General features: G+C 38.0%; 1 protein-coding gene across 1 annotated transcript; it reads right to left on the reverse strand.

Moving 5' to 3' along the window:
- Positions 1-43: 43 nt before the first annotated feature.
- Positions 44-24,559, reverse strand: LOC127848152 (kalirin-like). The gene is made up of 13 exons (XM_052380452.1): positions 24,467-24,559; positions 23,835-24,058; positions 22,618-22,786; positions 21,702-21,917; positions 20,595-20,795; positions 19,552-19,747; positions 18,623-18,707; positions 15,639-15,839; positions 15,230-15,368; positions 12,800-12,975; positions 11,651-11,830; positions 11,034-11,169; positions 44-5,034 (listed from the first exon to the last, which is right to left on the reverse strand). Exons 1-13 carry the CDS (start codon positions 24,497-24,499, stop codon positions 5,017-5,019), a joined length of 1,974 nt encoding a protein of 657 aa, XP_052236412.1. The 5' UTR covers positions 24,500-24,559; the 3' UTR covers positions 44-5,016.
- Positions 24,560-25,092: the final 533 nt, after the last annotated feature.

Raw genomic sequence — 25,092 nt, forward strand, 5'->3', positions numbered from 1 at the left:
TTGTTGTTGTTTTTGTTTTGTGAACACAATAACAACGGCTAAATCTGATATATTGTTTATTACCATAAATAAGCATGGCAGACATCTACAATCACTAGCATACGAAAGCAAACCAGTTTATTTAAACTTTCACTTCTCAGAATAAATTATTGCATATACATTTGATACGAGTGTAGATAGGTAACTACAGTCAGAATTGCGCAAACATAAATTGTAAACGAGTGCAGATATGTTCCTACAGTCAGAATTTCGCAAACATAAATTTGAAACAAGTGCAGAATAGGTTTCTACAGTCCGAATTTCGCAAACATTAATTTTAAACGAGTGTAGATAGGTAACTACAGTCAGAATATTGCAAACATAACTTTAAAAAGAGTGTAGATAGGTTACTACAGTCAGAATTTCGCAAACATAAATTTGATACGAGTGTAGATAGGTAACTAAAGACAGAATTTCGCAAACATAAATTTGATACGAGTGCAGTTAGGTTACTAGAGTCAGAATTTCGCAAACATTAATACAAAAGAGTGTAGATAGGTAACTACAGTCAAAATTTTGCAAACATAACTTGAAACAAATGCAGATATTTTACTACAGACATAATTTTGCCGTCCAGTTAAGCATGTGAATTTTGCCCAGGTTAATCAGTTAAAAGCGGGAAGTTTCATCCCTAACTTGCTTCTGCAAACTGCTTCGGTTACTGATCTAAGACGATACTTTATTCTTATTTTTTAAGCACAGTTTTCCCAAAGCGCGGCACACGTATATGTAATTGTTTGAATCTACGTAGACACCAATAGGAAATGAAATTCCAAAGACTTTGCAAAGAAAGGCCTCGTATGAAGAAAATATTGTAAACATATTAAAATTGATCATTTCACAAAAGTTCACCCATGCAACACAGCAAATAAATACAAATGTTTTAATATAAAAAAATGCATAAATATCAAACATATCAGGAAAATAACAATCTTTTATCAGCTCAAATATTTATACAACAAACGTTGCATGCATACGAAAACAATAAAACATACAAAACAATAAAATCGTAAACGTAAATAAACAAGTGTGTGCATCTATTGAGAAAATAGGTTTAATTGGCATGCTATTGTCGTCTCTTACATACTAATAATACAAACAAGAGGACAAGGGCCCTAAGGCAATCACCTGAGACGCGAAGGAACTAAACTATTCTGGGAAAGTGGAGTTCAAAATAATAAAAGTACTTCATGAAACATGAATATTATCATAAGGTTCACAAGACGAAATTTGCTCGCCCCTGGAAACCATGCTCTTCAGAGAACCGGAACCATTCTCAAACTAAATCAAGATATTATAGGAACATTATGTTCTCACCATGTTTCATTATGTTTGAAATAAAGTGTGACTTATAGAGAGTTCACAATGTTTCACTATAGCAATACAAAGAAATCTGCAACCCACCAAAGGACCTTTCTTTTAAACAAACTGGAACTATTTTCAGACAGACCTTCTAATGATATTTCGAATTAAAACAACAATCAACCCTATTCAAAACACACATCTTTGATAATCACACCAAAACTACAGACCTCATCGATAAACTGTGTGCCAAAACAATTTGTATTCCAATCTTATCAGTCTGAAGGTCTTTGATATGAGTTCCCAGCTTGGGCCTATTTCTAGGGACTAAGGGCATTTAAGCTTCAAGCCTGTTACACAATCATCACATTACCATTTCAAAAGGCATCAATGAATACTACTGTACCAGAACAATTCAGGCACAGTCAATAGAGAATTAATTAGTTGCTGATAAGCAGGTGGCTGAATGGGTTCAATTGGAGAGATAAGAGAACATTCCTGGCAAGCCCTGCATTTATGATTGGAGGTCAAACACAAGTCAAGTTATAACCAGTTGTTTCTCCCCTTAGTAATTTTCTGTGAAATCAATATTACTACTTGAAATTTTGAGAATATTTAATAAAGGGTTTTCAGATGGCATAAATATGTTTGTTGCACTTCATCCCCAACCAATCTTCATCATAATAATCCTCTTTAGAACGGAACAAAAAAATGGCATTTAACTGTATATCTTATCGGTAGAATTAATATTCAGATGACTTCATGTCCAGATCATGAATACCATAATATGCATAAATTTCATCCACAGTATAAATTGGTAATTTCTAAGTAGAGTGTACACAAGGAAACAATATAAAGCCATTTAAGGTAAACTATCCCGTCCCGTGGCAGCCATGTTTTTTCAACAGACCGTAACCATAAAGGAACTCGGCTTAGATATCATATAAACAAATGATGTGACTAAGTTTCACGCATATTTGACTACAAATATGACTTCTAGAGTGTTAACACGGTTTTACTGTAGCCATAAAAGGAAAAATGCCACGCCCCAAAAGGCGGTCAATGTATTTCAACAAACCGGAACCATTTTGGAACTCAGCTGAGATATCATAAAAGCAAATGTTCTGATATATTTTCATGAATATTTTATTATAAATATGACTTCTAGAGTGTTAACAAGGTTTACTATAGCCATACAAGGGAACTGCCAAATCCCTTGGTGGCCATGTTTATCAACTGACCGCATCCATTTTCAAACTGAGCTAAGCTATCATAAAACAAGATGTGTTTGAGAAACACTATGCCCCCAGCATGCCAAATATGAAGTTGCTGTGTACTGTATATTAAATAAGCGATTTTGACCCATATATTTGATTTTTTACCTTAAAGGATGACCTTGACCTTGAAGATTGACCTTGACCTTTCACCACTAAAAATGTTCAGCTCTATGAGATACACATGCATGCCAAATATGAAGTTACTATGTTTAATACTTCAAAAGTTATGGCAAATGTTTGACATGCTATGCACAATAGTAAAAAATGTATAGGCATTTTTAAGCATATGACCTTGACCTTGACATATCGCCGATTAATACGTCCAGCTGTATGAGTAGCAAATGCATGTGTAATATAAAGTATCTGTATAAAGTGGTACTGACGTTTTGGCATATTTAACATAAAAATTGACCTTTGTAAATGACATTTTACCTTTCATGATGACCTTGACCTTTCATGATGACTTGACCTTAACATTGTACAAATTAAAAAGTGCAGCTCCATATGCATTTAAGAAGTCGTTACGAAGTTATAATGTATAGTAAATGAGTGATTTTGACCCATATATTTGACATTTGACCTTGAAGGATAATCTTGACCTTTCAACACTCAAAATGTGCAGTTCCATGAGACACACATGCATGCCAAATATGAAGTTTCTTTGTTCAATATTGCAAAAGAAATGGCAAATGTTTAAGTTTAGTGATTTTGACCCATATATTTGACCTTTGATCTTGAAGGATGACCTTGACCTTTCACCACTCAAAATGTGCAGCTCCATGAGATACAAATGCATGCCAAATATCAAGTTGCTATCTTCAATACTGCAAAAATTATGGCAAATGTTAAAGTTTGACGAAAACAAACACACCAACCAACCAACAGACAGGGCAAATGCAATATGTCACCCAGTATATACTGGGAAACATAAAAAATGTTATTACCTTTCATGTAGATTGGAATATAAATGCCAGACTTCTAGAGTGCTAACAAGGTTTCAATATAGCAATATAAGGAAAATTGCCCCACCACTTGCAGACATGTTTTACAACGGACCGGAACCATTTCCAAAATCAGCTGACATATCATTAGGACAAATATTCTGACCAAGTTTCATGAAGATTGAACAATAAATGTGAATCCTAGAGTGTTAACAAGGTTACACTATAGCCATTTAAGGAAAATTGCTCCGCCCCCTGGCGGCCATGTTTTTTAAAAGACTAGAACGATTTAAGAACTCAGCCGAGCTAACATAAGCACAAATGTTCTGAACAATTTAAATAACGATTGGGTCATAAATGTGACTTCTATGGTGTTATCAAGGTTTTACTATAGCCATATAAGAAAAACTGCCTAGCCCCCTGGCGGCCACGTTTTTCAATTAAGCGCAGCCATTATCGAACTCAGCTGAGAAAACATTAAGACAAATTTTATGACCATGAAAATTTGACAATAAATGTGACTTCTAGAGTGTTAACAAGCGTTGTCTTTAATTAGACCTAGTGACCTAGTTTTTGACCTCACATTATCCAGTTTCGAACTCGAGCAAGATATTATTGGGACAAATCATTGGACCATGTTTCATGAAGTTCAGACAAAAAGTGGCCTCTAGAGCGTTTAAAAGGCATAATGTTGACGATGGACGACGCACTACGGAAGACGCACGACGGACAAAAAGTGATAAAAAAGCTCACCATGAGCTCGTTGTGCTCACGTGAGCTAAAAAAGATATCGATTAATATCTCACCTCCTACAAAGATGACCTAATCCGATTGGCTCAGAGCGGTCACGTGCCCATGGTGTATTTTCCACCCCGAGTAATTTCCACACACCCCGAGTAATCGAGAAGTCGGTTGAGATATAATCGTTAAACAGTTAGTAACTGTTTGTGTATGGGATATACACCCTCAGTAGTTTCATGCTATACTCGTAACAGTGTAACTAATATTGTAATGAAAAAATACAACTTATCATAAGATAATAATAAAGAGACGTTTGCGATATGATCAAAAATGAAGGTACACTTTGGCAGGATGTGTCCTCCATATGTATTACCAGAACATATCTCTAAATTGCAATTAAATCCTTCCTTTGCTATGTTATTCGACAGTTATTATTATGATACCATGAGAGTCGTTGCTATGTTCTCTGAAATTGGCTGTTATGATCATCCAATAGCTGTTGCTATGATACTCCGACATTCGTCGCAATGATACTGCAACAAATATTGCTGTGATTCTTCAACAATCTTAATTATATTTCTGTTACTCTCCTTGCCATGACACTGCGTCAATCCTTGCTATGATACTGCGAAAGTTGTTGCTAGGATACTGTGACAGTTGTTACTATCATACTGCAAACATCGTCGCTCTGGTGACAAGAAGCTTGACTTCTGCTATCATGATGAAGCAAGAATCTGAAAAATAAAAACTGGTTTGTTGAAGTTAATAACGTCATAGTATTATAGTATATTTTTGAAGAATGAACAAAATTGTTTCGTTTTTGTAAGCACATTATCCAAATTACAGCAAGTAGTTTGTCGCTTGGAAGAAGCTCCTTCGGGAAGTCAGGCACAACTGGTTCTCACCTGACACTCAACTCCCACTTCTGGTTCCATACATTTTACTCAACCACACCCTCGTAACCGCTTCTTTTGGCGGGCAAATCGAAGTGAGTGGATTGGCACGTTTCGTACGATCAATAGCAAATTCTTCGAGAAGAAACGAGCACCGCTAAGATTGCCTTCAGCCAAATGTAAGGAAATGACAAGGACAACACAAAAGAACATAAATTCGGATCGGTAGGGATCTTGAATTACAACGACCGCGCACTCCACCGCCAGTCTTGAAGTGAATTCAAAGATAATGTTAGCGACAAAAGGTCCAATCATATGAACATGGAACGTAAGATCACTAAAGTCATGTTGAAAGGTGCATTAACTGACACACGAGCTGAAGCGCTGCCGCTGGGACATCATCGGACAAGCCCAGATAAGGTGGCTAGGATTCAGAGAAACATCAACAGACGAAGGGCCTAAGATATGGTTCAGCGTTAAGGATTCTATACATCGCCACAGGGTTGATTTCATTATTAGGAAGGAGGTACTCAACAGCGTCATCGGTTGCAACCCAGTCCCCAGCAAAAATCATTTCTTTCCGTATATTAGCGAAACATCACACAATAACAATGATCAAGGTCAACGCACCAACAGCTTACTACAAAGACGAGGAGATTGAACAGTTCAATGACGAATTAGAGCGTATGATAGTTAAGGTCCCAAAGAAAGACATCCTCAATGTCCAAGGCGACTGGAACGCCAAGGTTTGACCAGTGATATACACAGACTGGTATGTAGATTTGGCTTAGAAGGGACCAACGACAGAGGTTTGAGACTAGTTGAGTTCGCAAAAAGCCACCAACTTACTCTGGCCAACACTCTGCATCAACACAAACTGTCCAGAACAGCGAACCGGCATGCTTAAAACGGGCAAGTTCACAACGAGATCGCTTTCATACTGGCGCCACAAAGAGTCAAGTCTAGCATTAACAAGGCGAACATAACTCTTAGATAATGACATAGGCACCATAACCAACAACATCAAGGATGACAAACTGTCATCGGAAGATGAAGTGCTTGGGAGAGAGAGAGAGAGAGAAGAAAGAACAAGCCATGGGTGACGACCGAAATAATGGACCAAAATGCAACAAAAGAAGAGAGCTGAGCCGTGAGAAATTCACCAGGGTGGACTCTGTGGCAAATTATCAGAAAGCGAACAGGCAGATTAGGAAGAAGATGAAAAGGGCCAAGGAGGAATGGATTGAACAGCATCATCGACAAAGAGATGACCGCAGGCAGCAGTAAGACGGCCTAGAGCACCCTCAAGACCCTCCCGAAGACCAGTCAGCCCAAAGCCAGTGTTATAGCAGATGCTGACGTGAATCTCCTTACTAAAAGTACCGCAGGTGAACTGAATACTGTAGTGATCTCTACAACTACCCGCTTCAACCAGATTCGAGTCTCCTTCAGAACAATCCAATACCAGAAGCGGACGACCAAAGTCCGTCCATGCTTAAGGCAGAGATTGAGGAGGCATTTAGAAGTCTTAAGGCAGCAAAATCTCCAGGAGTGAACAACGTCCCTTCAGAGCTGATTAAGCACGGATGAGAGACAACGACTGCAGCAATGACGGCATTATGCCAAAGATCTTTGAGGATAAGACGTGGTCCAATGGTTGGACCCAGTCACTGGCCATACTCCTACCAACAAGAGGCCCCAAAGGGCCCTGGGTCGCTCATCTGAGAGACTAAGATGGAAAGTAACAAAGATTAAAACTATTCAGCAAATATTGCAAATTATTGGTATGAGAAGACTGACTTTAAAAATAAGGTGTTCTAAAGTATTCACAATAGGCCTATATCCCACCCTGGTGGCCATATATATATAAGGAAAATGCTTCTTACATACATATAGAGAAAACTGCCCCATACCCTGGCGGCCATGTTTTTCCACTGATCACGACCATTTTCAAACTCATCTAATATATCAATAAAACCAATGTTTTGACTAAGTTTCATGATGATTGGTCAAAATGTGACTTTGAGAGCGTTCACAAGCTTTTTTAGTATATACATTTAAGGAAAATGACTCCCCCCGGCGGTCATTTTACTAGGTGGATTAAAAACATTTTTGAACTCAACCGTCGTATTTGAACTCAACCGTTGTATCCAGGAAAAAATCTTCAGACCAAATGTCATGAATATTGGGCAAAAAATGTGTCTTCTAGACTGTTCACATGTTTTCTTATATACATATAGAAAAAACTGCCCCACCCACTGACGGCCATGTTTTTTCACTGATCACAACTATTTTCAAACTCAATCAAGATATCCATGAAACAAATGTTTTGACCAAGTTTCATGATGATTGGACAAAAATGTGACTTTTTGAGTGTTCACAAGCTTTTTTTACTATATAAATATAAGGAAAAAGACCCCCCCACCTCCTGGCGGCCATATTTTTGTATCGATCCAAAACATTTTCGAACTCAACCATCGTATCTAGGAAACAAATGTTCTGACCAAATTTCATAAAGATTGGGCGAAAAATGTGTCGTCTAGACTGTTCACAGTTTTTTTTACTATATACATATAGAGAAAACTGCCCCATCCCCTGGCGGCCATGGTTTTCCACTGAGCATGACCATTTTAAAAATTGTCCGAGATATCCACATAACCAATGTTTTGACCAAATAAATGATGATTAGGCAAAAAATGTTATTTTTACAGTGTTGACAAGCTTCTTTACTATATAAATATAAGGAAAAAGACCCCCCTGGCGGCCATGTTTGTTTTACCGATTCGAACCATTTTCAAACTCAACCGTCATATCCAGGAAACGAATGTTCTGACCAAATTTCATGACGATTGGGCAAAACATGTGTCTTCTAGACTGTTCACATGTTTACACTATATACATATAGAGAAAACTGTCCCGCCCCATGGCGGCCATGTTTTTTCACCGATCATGACCATTTTCGAACTCGTTCGAGATATCTATAAAATCGATGTTTAGACAAAATTTCATGATGATTAGGCAAAAAATGTGACTTCTAAATTGTTCACATGCTTTTTTTACTTTATAAGCATACGGAAAAAGACCCGACTGCTGTCGGCCATGTTTTTTACCAATCCAAACCATTTTCGAACTCATCCGACGTATCCAGGAAACAAATGTTTTGACCAAATTTCATGAAGATTTGACCAAAAATGTGACTTCTAGAGTGTTCACATGTTTTCACTTTATACATATAGAGAAAACTGCCCCGCCCCCTGGCGGCCATGTTTGTTCCCCGATCTGGACCATTTTCGAACTCGTCCAAGATATCAATGAAACCAATGTGTTGACCAAGTTTCATGATGATTGGGCAAAAATTGTGACTTCAAGAGTGTTCATAAGGTTTATCTATAGCCATATTAGGAATACTGCACCGCCCCCTGGCGGCCATGTTTTTCAAAGGACAGAAACCATTTTTGAACTCAACCAACATATCATTAAGACAAACATTTTGGCAAAGTTACATACAGATTGGGCATCAAATGTGACTTCTACAGTGTTCAGGATGTTTTTCTTTTTTTTGACCTAGTGACCTAGTGTTTGACCCAGCATGACCCAGTTTTGAACTCGGTCGAGGTATCATTGGTATCATTGAGATAAATGTTCTGACCAAGTTTCATGAAGATCGGACAATACATGTGGCCTCTAGAGTGTTCACAAGGCAAATGTTGACGACGGACGCACAAGGCACGACGGACGACGGACAAAAGTCATCCCAGAATAGTTATAATCATGCTACGTATCACCCTTAATCCATTGAAATGTAAGACTGAGTAACTGCTGGATGCTGGATTCAGAGCTGGGCATATCAGATTGAAACAGATCTTCAACTGCTGAATCATCATTGAGAAACACTTGCAACAACAACGTAGGCTCTTCTACAAGTTAAGGGACTTTAAGAAATCTTTCAACCGCGCGCGACATGATGGCCTATGACATGTTATGAGAGAAGGGCTGGTGCAAGTCATTCAGGAACTGTACGGATACGCAAGCAGCGCAGTCCCGGGGGGGGGGTAGGGGTGTCCCACTGAGACTCCCGAAATGTGACCCATTTTTATACCGGAACTCTGATATAGTAGACCCATTTTGAAACATTATTTTTGAAAAAGCAGGCCCATTTGTATACGATACCATTTAGAAAGTGGACCCATTTCAATACAAGAATTTTGATAAACAGGACCCATTTCAATACTAGAATTTGACAAAGTGGACACGTTTCATATAAGAATTTTAATCCCTTTCATATCAATACAGTAAACTAATTAAACTTGCTATTATATGCTTATTTGTAAATTTTATATATGTATCATACAACTTTATATAACTTTTTATACCCATTTATATACAAGAATGAAATTTATCATACCCATTTTGACATTGACACATTCAAATCTCTATGCATTTATAAACAATACCCATATCTATACTTAGATGTTCAAAATCATACCCATATATATAATTTCAGTCGAAAAATCACACCCCATATTTTCGGCACACCCTTATATACCCGTATATAGGAAGTTACCCCCCCCCCCCATTCGGGAGCGCAGTTCTTCTCAACGGACAGCGGGGACTTCTTCAGGACATATGCTAGCGGCCGTCAGGGATGTCTGAGTTTTCCCGTCCTGTTGAACCTTTTCCTTGAGAAGATAATGCAGGAGACTCTCCATCCATGCCACCACACCTCTATTAACATTGGTGGGAGAACCATCTCCAACTTGAGATTCGCTATTGACATTGACCTTCAAGATATTATCAACATACTCTATGAAAGAGCAGGGGCATACAGGATGAAGTTCAGCACGGATAAATCGAAGATCATGGTGAACAGCAAGGCAATAACCAGTGCAGACATCGCCATAAACGGCGAGAAGCTTGAAGCAGTGACCAGCTTCAAATACTTGGGCGCAACTCTCTCTATGGATTGTACCAGTACTGCTGATGTCCAAATACGAATTGCCATTGCGACGGCAGCGATGACCAGACTGAGCCGGTTCTGAACAAGCAGTTACATCAGCTTCGCCACCAAGTACAGGCTCTATAGTCCCTTGTAGTTTCCATCCTACTCTACGGCTGTGAGACCTGGACGCTGCATGCGGACACAGAACGTAGGATTCAGGCATTTGAAAAAACAACCAACATGACTGGAGGAGGATTTCTGTATCGTCGTCCCTCATTTCCTCCCAACAGCCAACCAGGCCCATGGAATGATGATGATGAACCCAAATTTAAACTTTGTCTAAATAGTGTAAATATAAATATTCTGGCCAAGCTCCATCAAGATTGAGTCATAAATATGACCTCTAGAGTGGTTACAGGGTTTTATTCTATTGACATGGTGACAAGGTTTTTGAAGCATGTAACCTAGATTTGAACTTGGCCTAGATAATTTCAAGATAAACAAACACAATTCATCAATACAGCAAACAAGCTAAAAGCTGATAACATACACTGCACAACAAGTGACAAACTGCAAGGTTGTGTTACAGGTGAATACAGCAGCTTACCAACAACACTTCATGCTCGGCGGAGCTAGGAAATAAAACTTCACAGCCAAAGAATGACTGCAGACAGAATTCTTTTTGCTGATGTAACTATTCATAGTTTGCTTACAATGCGCTTACGTCAAACAATAAAATGTGACAGTCGTGCAGTACAAAAAGGCCTAGATTTCTTGGCGGCGATTTGACGTTGAATGTTATTTACAAGGTGCCTACGTCGATCAATAAAATGGGAGAGGTGTGCAGTACAAATATGCGTGGATTTCTTTGCTGGGATGTAACGTTTTATGTTTCACTTACAAGATGCCTACGTCGATCAATAAAATGTGAGAGTCGTGCAGTACATATAGGCCTAGGCCTGATCTGTGTCCCTCTGGGGATTGCAGCTCTCTTGATCCAGCAAGTCTCCAGGCAGGCCTGGGCCGGTGGACGCTTGCTGGAAATGAAGAGTTTCAATTAAAGGTTAAATGTATCTTTCCTTTTGAGTTCACCCCTACAAGCTGAGGAAATAATCCCTCGCGAAAAGCACCCCAAAGAGATTTTGACATTAAAAAACTTCTGTAATTGATATAAAAATAAAATATCCAAATAAGAGAGTAGATTGCAGTTAATGGGCACGCAGGAAGAATATGTTTTATTTAAAGGCCGTACGGAATATACAGCTGGTTTCAATTGCAAGGAGAACTGTCAAGTTTATTCTGCCAGCTGTTAACTTCAAGATGTAAATTACATCATCATAACTTCAAAATGTGAATTACATTTTCATAACCTCAAGGTGTGAATTACATCTTCATAACTTCAAGATGTAAATTACATCTTCATAACTTTCAAATTTGAATTTCATATTCCTTACTTCACAATTTTAATTATTGATACATCTTAATGATATGACTAACAAGAAGTTGGTTTCTGCAAACCTCATATCCTCTACGAGCAATGTGCGTATAAATTCCTTCGCCTCAGGTGTGACGCCGGTGAAAAATTCCTCTGGGAAGCAGTAGTCGTTGCGCAGAATGTTGGAGCACGTCTCCTCATCACTCTCGTCAAGGAAGGGTGATACTCCACTCAACATCACATAAAGGACAACACCTATACTCCTGAAATAGGGGAACCAGACTTAGAAGGACCCAATTTTAACCAGCATTTTTAAAATTTACTTCGCCCCACATTATATACATGACGACACCTATGCATCGAAAATGTGGGAACCATACTAAGGAAGAGTGACACTCCACTCAACATCGCGTATAAATACACATATACATGTACTCTCGAAATAGGGGAACCAGCATTAGTAGGAACCAACATTGATCAGCAATGTTTTTAATTTGCTTTGCCTCACGTTTTGTACAAGACGACACCTATACTGCTGAAATATGGGAACACGACTCAGAGGAACATATATTGACTGAAAAACTGTATTCGCCTAACATCATAAACAGAAAAACAACTATTCTGCTGAAACAAAGGAACCAAACTTAGTAGGAACCAAATTGACCGGAAATATGACTTTGCACCACATCAGATACACCTTCAACATGGTATCCAGAGTTTGTGAAACATTTGGGAACCAAGCCTATGCCGTACAAATCATGATATATAGACTTTTTTCTGGAATGTCTTTTTAACAAGTAGAAAAAAGAAAAAGAGGAGGCAATGACAACAGAAACATATAAATGGCTGCGTGAAATGTTTGAACTTTCATCTGGAATCACATACAGGATGACACTCCTAAAATAAATTCATAGAATTAAGAAGTATGGAAAATGGTTTTGACTGGGTAACTCTTTTAAAGTCTTGTTTTGGGAAAACTGGGCTAAATGCATGTGCGTAAAGTGTCATCTAAGATTGCACAGGCTAATCAGGGATGGCACTTAAAAAATAGGATGGAATTACACTAAGAACTAAGAAGAGACTTTCTTTACTCGAAAATACCACGAAAGCAAAAAGTGTCGTCTGATTCGCCTATGCAGACTGCACAGGCTTATGTGGGACTACATTTGAAGCAAATGCAATGTGCCCAGTTTCCACAGAACAAGGATGTAGTGTATTGTAATTCGACTAACCATATGTCTGACAGCAGCCCCACAGGGACGCCGGCAACAATTTCTGGTGAGAGAAATTCCGGGTCACCGGAAGCACTGTGTACATAGAAGTTGTTGTAGATATGACGGGCGTCGCCAAAATCTGCCAACTTCACCATGGCAACAGAATTACTGATGTCCAAAAGGAGGTTTTCGGGCTGTAAAATTAAAGAGTAAAATTGTGTTATGAAAAGATTCGCTTCCTTGATATTTAGGCAAGGGCAACACTGAAACGCTTCGTATATTTTGTATAAAGATATATAAACGAGTGATTTTACATATGGAGATTTGATAACATGAAAACAGGGAATTTAATTATTTTTCACATAATAAATCTAAAAGAACTTCAGTTAACACATTTAATAGTATAGCCGAGAAGACCTTTACATGTTGCGCAATATCAGAAAATACAAAAAGAGACATTTTAAGTTATGGAAGCCAAAACTAACCGTAAAACGGTAATAATTCACAACCCGAGTGTGTGGGGTAAATTTATTTGTTATTTGTCCGATATTTGCTTCCGATAAGAACACTGAGAACGTTGATAAGATTGAAAGAAATATGAAGAAATATTGTTAACTTGTTAACTTGTAAATTTACCTGCATAACCTGCTACACAATTGTGAATCTGGATATCAGTAAAGCTATAATAAAATGATGTTCGCATGGAAGTGAGAAACCAGGTTATGATCGTGACAAAGTCTATGTAAAAAAAAGCCGCGACAGGGGCATTTGAGATCAGAGTTTTGTGTTTCTGTAGGACGACAATGGATGAATCATGTGTGCTAAATCTAAGAAGAAACTCATTTTTTATACCATAATATCTCAGCAAGAGATATCTGAAATATCAATGTATATATGTACATGGTGGACTCATGTGGAATAAGATCTTTCACACAAGAAGGACTTATTGTACATTTTAATTAAGGTGATAAGTGTTTCCTAAGCAGGGCTAAGTATACCCTGCAATTCAGTGAGCGCTTACCTAGTTGTTATACCTTGATATCGAAGAGAGCAATTCTACAGTTGTCATACATGTATCTTGATATCGAGATGGGTGATTGTACAGTTGTTATACCTTGATATCAAGGTTTGCAATTCTACTCTTGTTATACCTTGATATCGAGGTGAGCAATTCCACAGACGTAATACCTTGATATCAAGATGAGCGATTCTACAGTTGTTATACTTTCATATCGAGATTGTTGATTCTACAGTTGTTACATATTGTAATCGAGGTATGTGATTTTACATTTGATATATATATTGATATCGTAATGGGTGATTCTACGTTTGCTATACCTTAATATCGAGGTGGACGATTCTACAGTTGCAATATATTGATATCGAGGTATGTGATTCTACAGTTGATATATCTTGATATCGAGATGGGTGATTCTACGTTTGTTATACCTTAATATCGAGGGCGACGATTCTACAGTTGTTATACTTTGATATCGAGATTGGCCATTATACAGTTGTTATACCTTGATATCGAGTCGGACGATTCTACAGTTGTTATACGTTGATATATAGATGGGCTATTCTACAGTTATTATACCTTGATATCATGACTGGCGAATCTACAGTTGCTATACTTTGATATCGAGATGGGCGATTCTACAGTTGTTATACATTAATATCGAGATTGGCGATTTTACAGTGGTTATACTTTGATATCAAGGTTTGCTATTATACAGACGTTATACCTTGATATCAAGGTGGGCCATTATACAGTTGTTATACCTTGATATCGAGTTGGGCGATTCTACAGTTCTTATACTTTTATATGGAGGTTTGTGTTTATAGAGTGATAAACACATGATATCGAGGTGAGCGATTCAACAGTTTTATAGATTGATATCTAGATGGGCGACTCTAAAGTTTATATACATTGATATCGAGGTGAGCAATTAAACATTTAATATACCTTGATATTGAGATGGGCGATTCTACAGTTGTTATACCTTGATATCGAGATGGGTGATTATACAGTTGTTATTCCCTTGATATCGAGATGGGTGATTCTACAGTTGTTATACTTTGATATCGAGATTGGCTATTCTACAATTGTTATACCTTGATATCGAGATGAGCAATTCTAAAGCTGCTTTACCATGATATCGTGTCGAGCAATTCTACTGTTGTGATACCTTTATATCGTAGTGAGCAATTCTACAGTTGTTATACCTTTATATCTTGGTGGGCAATTTTACAGTTGTTATACCTTGAAATTGAGATGAGCAATTCTAAAGTTGTTTTACCGTGATATCGTGGTAAGCAATTCTACAGTTGTAATACCTTTATATCGAGATGGGTGATTCTACAGTTCTTATACCTTGATATCGAGATGGGCGATTCTACAGTTGTTATACTTTGAAACCAAGGTGGGCTATTCTACAGGTGTTATACCTTGATATCGAGATGGGCGATTCTACAGTTGTGCAGGTAATGCACTGCCTCTAGTAGCTGGTGTGTGAACTCTCCCGCGTGCAGCTCGTCAAAGTGGGCCGTGCTGCAGATGTAGTCAAACAGACGACCCTGCGGCATGCTACAAACGACAAACAGAAAAACTAAATAATATGCTGACGACAAACAGAAAATACTGAATAATGTGAAGACGACAAATAGATAATATTGAATATTGTGCAGACGAAAAATAGATAATTATGAATAATCTGCAGACGACAAACAGAAAATACTGAATAATTTGCAGACGACAAATAGAAAATATTGAATAATGTGCATCCGATTAATAGATAATAATAGATAATGTGCATACAACACAATGTTTATGCATGTATGCCTGAGGGGGACTTACAGCTGCATGATGAGGACGAAGTATTCTGAGGTCTCGTACAGGTCATGTGCGCGCACCAGGCCGGTGTGGTCAAGGCTTTGTAGCGTGTTGTACTCTGTCTCCACAAGGGTCTTGCTGGTTCCACGCCTCTTGATCATCTTGGCGGCGAAGTGCTGGCCTGAGCAGTTCTGAGATGTCTTCTTAACAACCGCAAACCTGCCTCTGTTTTATGTGTGAAAGAAATTGAAAGAGGTCCAAAACTGCTAAATGTTATAAATGTAGTAGTTGTGTCTTTGTTCACAACCCTAAACCTGCCTCTGTTTCGTTTGTGAAATAATTTAAAAGGGGTCCACAAGTGCCAAACATTAAATATTTGTTTGTGATGTCTTTTTGACGGCCCTAAACCTGCCTCTGCTTTGTTAGTGAAAGAATTTTAAAAGGGGTCCACAAGTGCCAAACGTTAAATATTTGTTTGTTATGTTTTAACGACCCTAAACCTGCCTCTGTTTTGTGTGTTAAATAATTTAAAAGGCATCCGCAAGTGCCGAACATTAAATATTTTGAGTGATTTCTTTTTTCACGACCCTACACCTTCCTCTAATTTGTACTTGACAGAATTTATAAAGGGCTTTAAAAAGGGGTCAACATGTGTCAGACGTTTAATATTTGTTTGTGATGTCTTTTTTCACAACCCTTAGCCTGCCTCTGTTTTGATTGTGACAGAATTTAAAAGGGTTCCACATGTGCCAAAAGTAATTTTAAAACAACATCACTTTTTTCACCACCCTAAATCTGCCTCTTTAATGTGTGTGAACTTATTTAGACGATGCCCAGAACTGCAAAAAGTATAAAAAATAGTTGTAGTCGGCTTTTCGTCAACATAGTGGTTTTGTAATATCTATTGTAGTATCGAGTATTAAATCTGTTGTTTTTTTAAACACAACTGTCAAATTTAGCTTATCTGTTTAGCGTTTTGTCTTACCATAGCAAAGAGGATATAAATTGAAGTCATGAATATGGAAACTAAATTATGATTTCGACCAATCATAATTGTCATCTACAATTTAGACAAAATTTACTTTAGTGTATTGGCAAGGTATTACTGTGGACTTATCAGAATGGTCATCTCCGTGCAATTTAGTTCAGGTGTCTGTCCAATCAGCGGTCTGGGAAAGTTCAAATAAATCACGCATATGGAAATTAGCTGATAATTTTGTCCAATCAAATCAGAGGGATTTTAAGAACTGTCACATGTCGGAAACATAGTGTGGAAAGTTCTTTCCATCCCTTCACTTTTATGTAACCTGCATCAAGTTAACTGAGTCTATATCTACAGACTTAGACTAACATAGATTTAGACAAATGCATAATATCACTTACATATCCTCACACTTGAATCAACTCAGGCTTACATAGACACAGGATAAGACAGACTCAGGCTAGCATAGACTCAGGATAGGAGAGATTCGATTCGGGCTAGGATAGACTCAGGCTAGGGTAGACTCAGGATAGCATAGACTCAGGATAGGAGAAATTCGATTCGGGCTAGGATAGACTCAGGCAAGGGTAGACTCATGATAGCATAGACTCAGGATAGGAGATTCGATTCGGGCTAGGATAGACTCAGGCTAGGGTAGACTCAGGATAAGATAGACTCAGGCAACGGTAGACTCAGGCTAAAAACGACAACAAGTAGCATAGAATTTAACTAATATAGACTCAGACTAACACAATCCTATACCTGTACTAGACTCGGAATAAATATAGACTTATACAACTTAACTAACTAATATAGGTTCAAACTAAACAATGATTTATTCTAAATACTCTAAGACTGACCATAGATTCAGCGAAACTTAGACTAAAACCACCTTATATTCACATATTGAACTCAGACCAATAAAGACTCTGTTAAAATATACACTTAGGATGCACAGACTAACATAAACTAAGACAAACATTGCTCAGACTAACATATACTAGGATAAACATAGACTAAGACAAATATGGACTCAGATTGGAATAGACTCAGATAAATATTAAGATAAAGACTAAATTAGACGTAAACTGACATAGGCTAAGACTAACATAGACTAAGACAAACATAGACTTAGACTAAAATCAACTAAGACTGATATAGACTCAGAATTTAATTGACTATGATTTACATAAACGAAGATTATTATAAAATATTCCTGCAAAGACTCAAACTAACATAAAATAAGACAGACATAGACTAGGAATTACATAAACTAAGACTAACATAAACTAAGATTTACATAGAATAAGACTGAAAAAGACTAGGAGTAAAATAGACTCAGAGTATAAGAGACTATGATTTACGTATACAAAGACTATCATAAAATGACTAACATAGATTCAGACAAGCATAGACTCAGACTTAAATAGACTAAAACTGAACAAGATTGGGACTTACATAGACAATGACTAACATAGACTAAAACTAACATAGAGAAGGGCTAATATAGACTTTGACTTACATAGACTAAGACTGACATAGACTATGAGTAACATAGACTAAGACTTACATAAACTAAGATTTACATAGAATAAGACTGAAAAAGACTAGGAGTAACATAGACTCAGAGTATAAGAGACTATGATTTACATAAACTAAGATTTACATAGAATAAGACTGAAAAAGACTAGGAGTAACATAGACTCAGAGTATAAGAGACTATGATTTACATAAACAAAGACTATCATAAAATGACTAACATAGATTCAGACAAGCATAGACTCAGACTTAAATAGACTTAAACTGAACAAGATTGGGACTTACATAGACAATGACTAACATGGACTTAAACTAACATAGAGAAGGGCTAATATAGACTTTGACTTACATAGACTAAGACTGACATAGACTATGAGTAACATAGACTAAGACTTACATAAAATAAGGCTGACATAGACAAGTACTAGACTCAGACTTTTGTAGACTCAGACTTACAAATGGATAGACAAACACTACATTTGCTCACCTCTCCAGCTCCTCTAGTTCAGTAAAGTCGTTGCTATACGTGGTCTTCCATGTCGTGAAATTGCTGTCTTCTTTCTCCGTTAACTCTGAAAATGAAAATAGACAGATGCATGTTGCATAATTTTTATTTTTCTCTTTCAATAGGCAAACATCATATACAAATGTTATTCACTTTGGCGTGATCTTCAAATTTGCACAAAAGGTATACAATATGAAAAGGTTGTGATGGAATAGTGTATATATGCTAACTCCCTTTTGACCCGATGGGTCCTAGTTTGATCTTTCAAATTGAATCTCCATGAAATATAGTAAGACGTAAAGCAATGAATGAGTAGAAAACTTATTGAAATATAGAAGCGTCGCTCTGGACAAATGGGGTTAAATTAATGTGCGCAATGTGTTGTCACAGATTAGCCTGTGCAGTCTGAACAGACTAGTTAGGACGACACTTTCTGTCTTAACTGGATTTTAACTCAGAAGAGACTTTCTTTAAATGAATAATACCATAAAAGCAGAAAGTCTGCAGTTCCCACTGACTTATCTGGGACGACAGTTTGCGCACATGTTTTAACCCTTTCAGTGCTGGAACCGAATTTTGAAGGCCTTTGCAAACAGTTTGGATCCAGATGAGACGCCACAGAACGTGGTGTCTCATCAGGATCCAAACTGTTTGCTATTCTGATAGTATTCTTTGAAAAAAATCGAAGAAAATGCTAATTTTAGAAATTCAGCAGATGACATTCTTGCAGACGACAAATTTCCCAGCATGCAAAGAGTTAATCTCTGTTTTTTCAGAGTAAGACTGACATCAAAGTTAATGATTTCACATGGTTTCATAATCAGAACAATTCAACTGGACAAATGGTTGTAAAGGTAGAGTGATAAATAAGTTAACGCAAAGTGTGAGGAAACATTAACTTGCTTCTCTACCTGATTCACTTGGTATGGTAACAAAGTCAGAAGGGAGGCTGGGGTCGCTCATGCCGATTGCATTGTTGGCGCGCACACGGAACTGGTAAATGGAGCCTGGGTTAAGGTCGCCCAAGACCTGGGAGGTCGTGGGCACATATGGGATGCCGGCTTGCCAGTAATCCAGCCCCACCTCGTTCAGCTCTATTGTGTAACCCTGCATCAAAAAGAGGCATTTTGTATTAAAAGAACTAATGAAAATGCCTAGTAAAAACCTAGTAAAAGCCTTAGTAAAGGCCTAAAGTACATAGCGCCTAGAGAAAAGGCTAAGTAAAGGCTTACTGAAAAAGAAAAGTAAAGGCATAGGTAAAAGGCATAGTAAAAAAGTCTAGTAAATGCCTAGTCACAGGTTACTCTGGGATTTTTCTGAAAGAGGCTTTATTGATGAAAGACATGGTGAGGGGCAAAGACAATAATTCTTCATAGTTTCAATAACAAAGAATTGCTTCTTCCCAGAACAAAGCTGAATTCAATCACTACCTGAATTTGCCCAGACGGCATGGGGTGTTACTTTATGCATTAAGCCCATTTTTATAAGAACGAGGCTTACCTCAATCCCTACCTGTATTTGTCCGCAGGGCCAATTCAATCCTTTCCTGTATTTATCCAGAGGGCCAATTCAATCCTTTCCTGTATTTGATTAGAGGGCCGATTCAATCCTTTCCTGTATTTGTCCGGAGGGCCAATTTAATCCCTACCTGTATTTGTCCGCAGGGCCAATTCAATCCATACCTGTATTTGTCATGAGGGCCAATTCAATCCCTACCTGTATTTGTCCAGAGGGCCAATTCAATCCATACATGTATTTGTCCGCAGGGTCAATTCAATCCCTACCTGTATTTGTCCGGAGGGCCAATTCAATCCCTACCTGTATTTGTCCAGAGGGCCAATTCAATCCCTACCTGCATTTGTCCGCAGGGTCAATTCCATCCCTACCTGTATTTGTCCGGAGGGCCAATTCAATCCCTACCAGTATTTGTCCAGAGGGCCAATATAACCCATACCTGTATTTGTCCGGAGGGCATGGTGGGGGGCGGGCGCCACTCTAGATGTACAGAGGTCCCCACCTGGGACTTCACCGTCGGCTTCGTTGGTGGGTCGGGGCGGTCCAGAACCGTGAGGGTCGCTCTAGTTACTGCCCCGCCGATGTCGCTGTTCGTTATGCAGGCGTACTCGCCGCTATCCGCAGGGGTAACGTTAGATATCTAAACCAAGGGAGAGTATTCGTTATTTCAATTATACATGTCCTTCTGTGGTTGATAAGTATTTGTGGACTAGCTTACGTAGAGACATTTAGAAATATGAATATAACATGTTAATTACCACATGTTACTTCACTTGTCCTCATTATTTTTAGTAAAAAAGAAAAACAAATGCAACGGCACCCATTCAACTTGCCCAAAGTGTGTGACAGCAATGTCCACTCAACAGAGGAGCATTGTACATACACCATACACGAACATGCTGTACTTTTGTAAATCGATGGTCGAGCGTGAAGCTGTTGTATCTTTTATAGAAGTGGTGAATAGGTACACCAGTTTCACATGCAACCCTCAAAATGGGCTTCATACTTGTCAGCAACAACAAATTCGATAAGGGCCAGAGTAAGTGCTGGCGTATATCCATTTGGGCATATGACTGCCTATGATAAAAATATCGAAGGGTATTTGTCAAGTTGTGCTATTGTTAAGTTCCCATTCTGTTATGTCATAGTAGAATCGGAATACTTATTGTGTCCTCCTTGTCCATCTGTCTTAAGCCATCATAAGTTAACCTCCTGCGCACAGGATCTAACAACCATGTATGTAAAAGCTGATAAACAAGGATCAACAAAAAACTTATCCGCATGAGAGAAACAAATCCCCAAAGTTGTTTGAAATCGTTGATAATTTGCCTATAATTGTAAACTGAAATTGATCGATAAACAATACAAAACCTTGGAAAAGGTCCATCGCTGTGCGTAAGGCATATTCGTTTAAATCAAAACAAAAATGTACATACAAAACTTTTTTTTTGCATGAAAATAATACAAGAAAATGACGACTGTAACTTGCCAATATGTTGTTTTTTCCATTCAAGAAACACCAGAAACCATGCCCTTCCCTACCTACCTGCAAAGTGACCACGCCATCCTCTCTACACAAGATCACGGTGCGATGGTCAGCCACTACGGGCACACTGTTGTTGAGAGTCCATGAGATGATCGGGCGAGGTCGGCCACATATCCGGCAAGTGAACACAGCCACGTCCCCCGCCTGCGCAGTGAGGTTCTCAAGTGGAACAGTCACGCTCGGGGACATCTCGTACAGGAAATCCTGGCTACTTGGCTGGAGGAGGGAATTACACTAGTTTTGTTTTTAAATGCTATAAGAGCCCTATGAAAAGGGGCCTAATGCATCTGCCTAAAGTAACGTATATACTGCTCAGGGACAACAATTTCCGCTTTAATTGTATTTCTCATTAAAAGGATGCCTCTTCTTAGCAAAAATTCGGTTTAGACGGAGAGTGACATACCTGATGAGCATGATGCCCCTTTTTCCTACAGAAAGGCTCAAAGTTTCTTACATGAGATACAAAGAAACTGACCTGTTCTTTTCAGCCCAAGATATCATTAGAACAAATGTTCTAACCAGATTTCATGAAGATTGGACAATAAATGTGACTTCTAGAGTGTTAAAAAGGTACTTGGCTGCCATGTTTTTCAAACAACCGGAAACATTTTCAAACTAATTGAAGATGTCATTTGGGACACATCTTTTGAACAAGTTTCGTGAATATTGGACTAAACATGTAACTTCTAGATTAAAAAAAAAGATTTGTTAAAAGGCTTTAAACTATACATATTAATAAAAATACCCTGCCCCTGGAGACCTTGTTTTTAACAGACAAGAACCATTTCTGAACTCTTCCAAGATAGCATTAGAACAAATGTTCTGACTAAATTTCATGAAAATTGGACAATAAATTTGACGTCTAGAGTGTTGACCTGACCCCCACACAACCCCAAGTGTTTCATTCGTGACATACCTTTGTGCGCCCCTCCTTGGTGAGGGGAAGTGTCTTGCTGCGACACTCAAAGCTACTCATGCCGTTCCACTCAAAGCGGTCCGAGCCATCGACACCGCCACCAAAGGAACGTGGGCTAACACCTCCACCTGGGGAGCGAAGCTGCTTGAACATCTGCCACGTGTTACGTCTGAGGTACAGGAATTGTCAAATAATAGTAACTACCGTCAAATGTCCAAAGGAAACACCACTTCTTTTGAAAACGAACACAAAATTTACTTTCAAAAAGAAAAACTAGCAGTCTTATAACACATTTGATTAAAGATATCAAAGATCCAGATTTGGCTAAAAAGGGCAATTTCTCTGACGGCATTGTCTCTGCAGCTTTATTATTCTAAGAATGAACGTTATATCTGAATAAAGCCATTTCACCGCCCAAATCGAATAAACATGTTTGATATTATTTTTTATACCCGAATATATATTTGGATTTTTATATCAAGAGATCCCATGGGTCCTCTAAACCACAAAAACCAAAGGTCAACAAACCTTCAAGTCTGCAGTCTTATTTTTATGAACAAATCTTTTTATTTAATTTTGAACAAATGCAAGATTTCATTATAATTCAGTAAATTTAATGTCAATGAAACAGTTAACATCTTTGGCTTTCGCAACAATGTAACTACTAATTCAAACACCCAAGTTACTTACTTCACCTTACTTGGCCCTGACGAAAAGATTACTACTATTTTCGATACCTGATTACTGATTTAAAAGTGCGACAATGTACACATGTGGTCCCCCCATCACTTTTACTACATATACCATCTTATACAACCAAACTCTTCACTTGAAAAGTGATCCCCATGATTTTATTATTCAATTAAATTTGATATCAATGAAAATGAAATGAAGGAACTTACAGTATTTTAGAAACCCAAACTCCCCTCTTGAAAGGGCGACCCCCCATCCTTAGCCCTGACACAACATTTTTTACTAATTACGATACCTGATTACTTATTTGAAACGGAGACAATTAACATCGGCAACACACGCAACACTTAAACGACTATTTCAGACACAAAGGTTACTAACGTAAAAAAGCGGTCCCCTTTCTTGGCCTTGACAAAACGTTCACTACTATTTTCGATACATGATTACTTATATGAAACAGAGACAATTAACATCGGCGACACACACAAACGTCAACGACTATTTCAGACAGCAAGAATACTAACTTGAAGGAGCGGTCTCCTTCCTTGGCCCCAATGACGTACATTGGCACCATGCCCTCTGCCGCCGGCGACACGTCGTTGGCAGGCCGGTGGATGAGAAGCATATTGTACTGGTTCGTGCCCAGCACGTGCACACTCTCCCCCTTTTGCAGTGAGATCTCGTCCTCTCTCACAGCATTGTACGTGAACAGAACGCGACCAACCGTGATGCTGCCAGACTCTATCAGCTGTCATTGTAATGTTTGAATATAAAAATGCCGTGGTCTTGTTTCGTTTGGTCTATAAGTAATGGATTGTCAAAAAATGCAATAAATTCTAGAAAATAAGAAATTGCAGATTTATATTTCATATTGATTACACAACAAAGATGTATATTTGATAAATAAACAGGTGCAGTTTGTAACGAATAATTTCATAGGCAACAAACCAATGCATCAGAGCACTTAATTGTTCATTTGAAAGTGTTTCTATATTCTGCAGTAGTTGTTAGTAATGTTAACTTTACTGCCAAAATAGGTTCAGATTCAGTGATATACCAAATCGCACGTGATCATATTATGTGCCTTGAATACGCTGCATGTTAACTTATTATATATACCTTTTATACACTATCAATTTACTGCATGTTAACTTACCATATACCTTGAATAAACTAGCGGTTTCTGCATGTTAACTTACTATTAGCCTTTGATACACTATCTATTTACTGCATGTTAACTCCCTACATGCCTTGGATACACTATCTATTTACTGCATGTAAACTTACCATATGCCTTGAATACACTATCTATTAACTGCATGTTTACTTACTATATGCCTTGAATACACTATCTATTTACTGCATGATAACTTACCATATGCCTTGAATACACTATCTATTTACTGCATTATAACTTATTATATGCCTTGAATAAACTATCTATTTACTGCATTATAACTTATTATATGCCTTGAATAAACTATCTGTTTACGGCATGTTACCATAGTTATGCGTTGAATATACACTATCTGTTTACTAAATGTTAACTTATTATATGCCTTAAAAACACTAGTTTTTTTACTGCATGTTGAAGTCCCCGTTCGCGGAGATATACATGGGCAGAATCGTAGGAAAACGTGTTTTTATTGAGGATATCACTGAAAATACGGTTTGAAATCGGTTGAAAACAAACAACATGGCGATTTTTATTTTGGGGTCGAGTACGGTAAAGTACGAAAACGACCTAATTAATATGCATGATTCGACACGTTAATTCAAACC

This window comes from Dreissena polymorpha, chromosome 10, assembly GCF_020536995.1.
Source record: "Dreissena polymorpha isolate Duluth1 chromosome 10, UMN_Dpol_1.0, whole genome shotgun sequence".
Classification (NCBI taxonomy): domain Eukaryota; kingdom Metazoa; phylum Mollusca; class Bivalvia; order Myida; family Dreissenidae; genus Dreissena; species Dreissena polymorpha.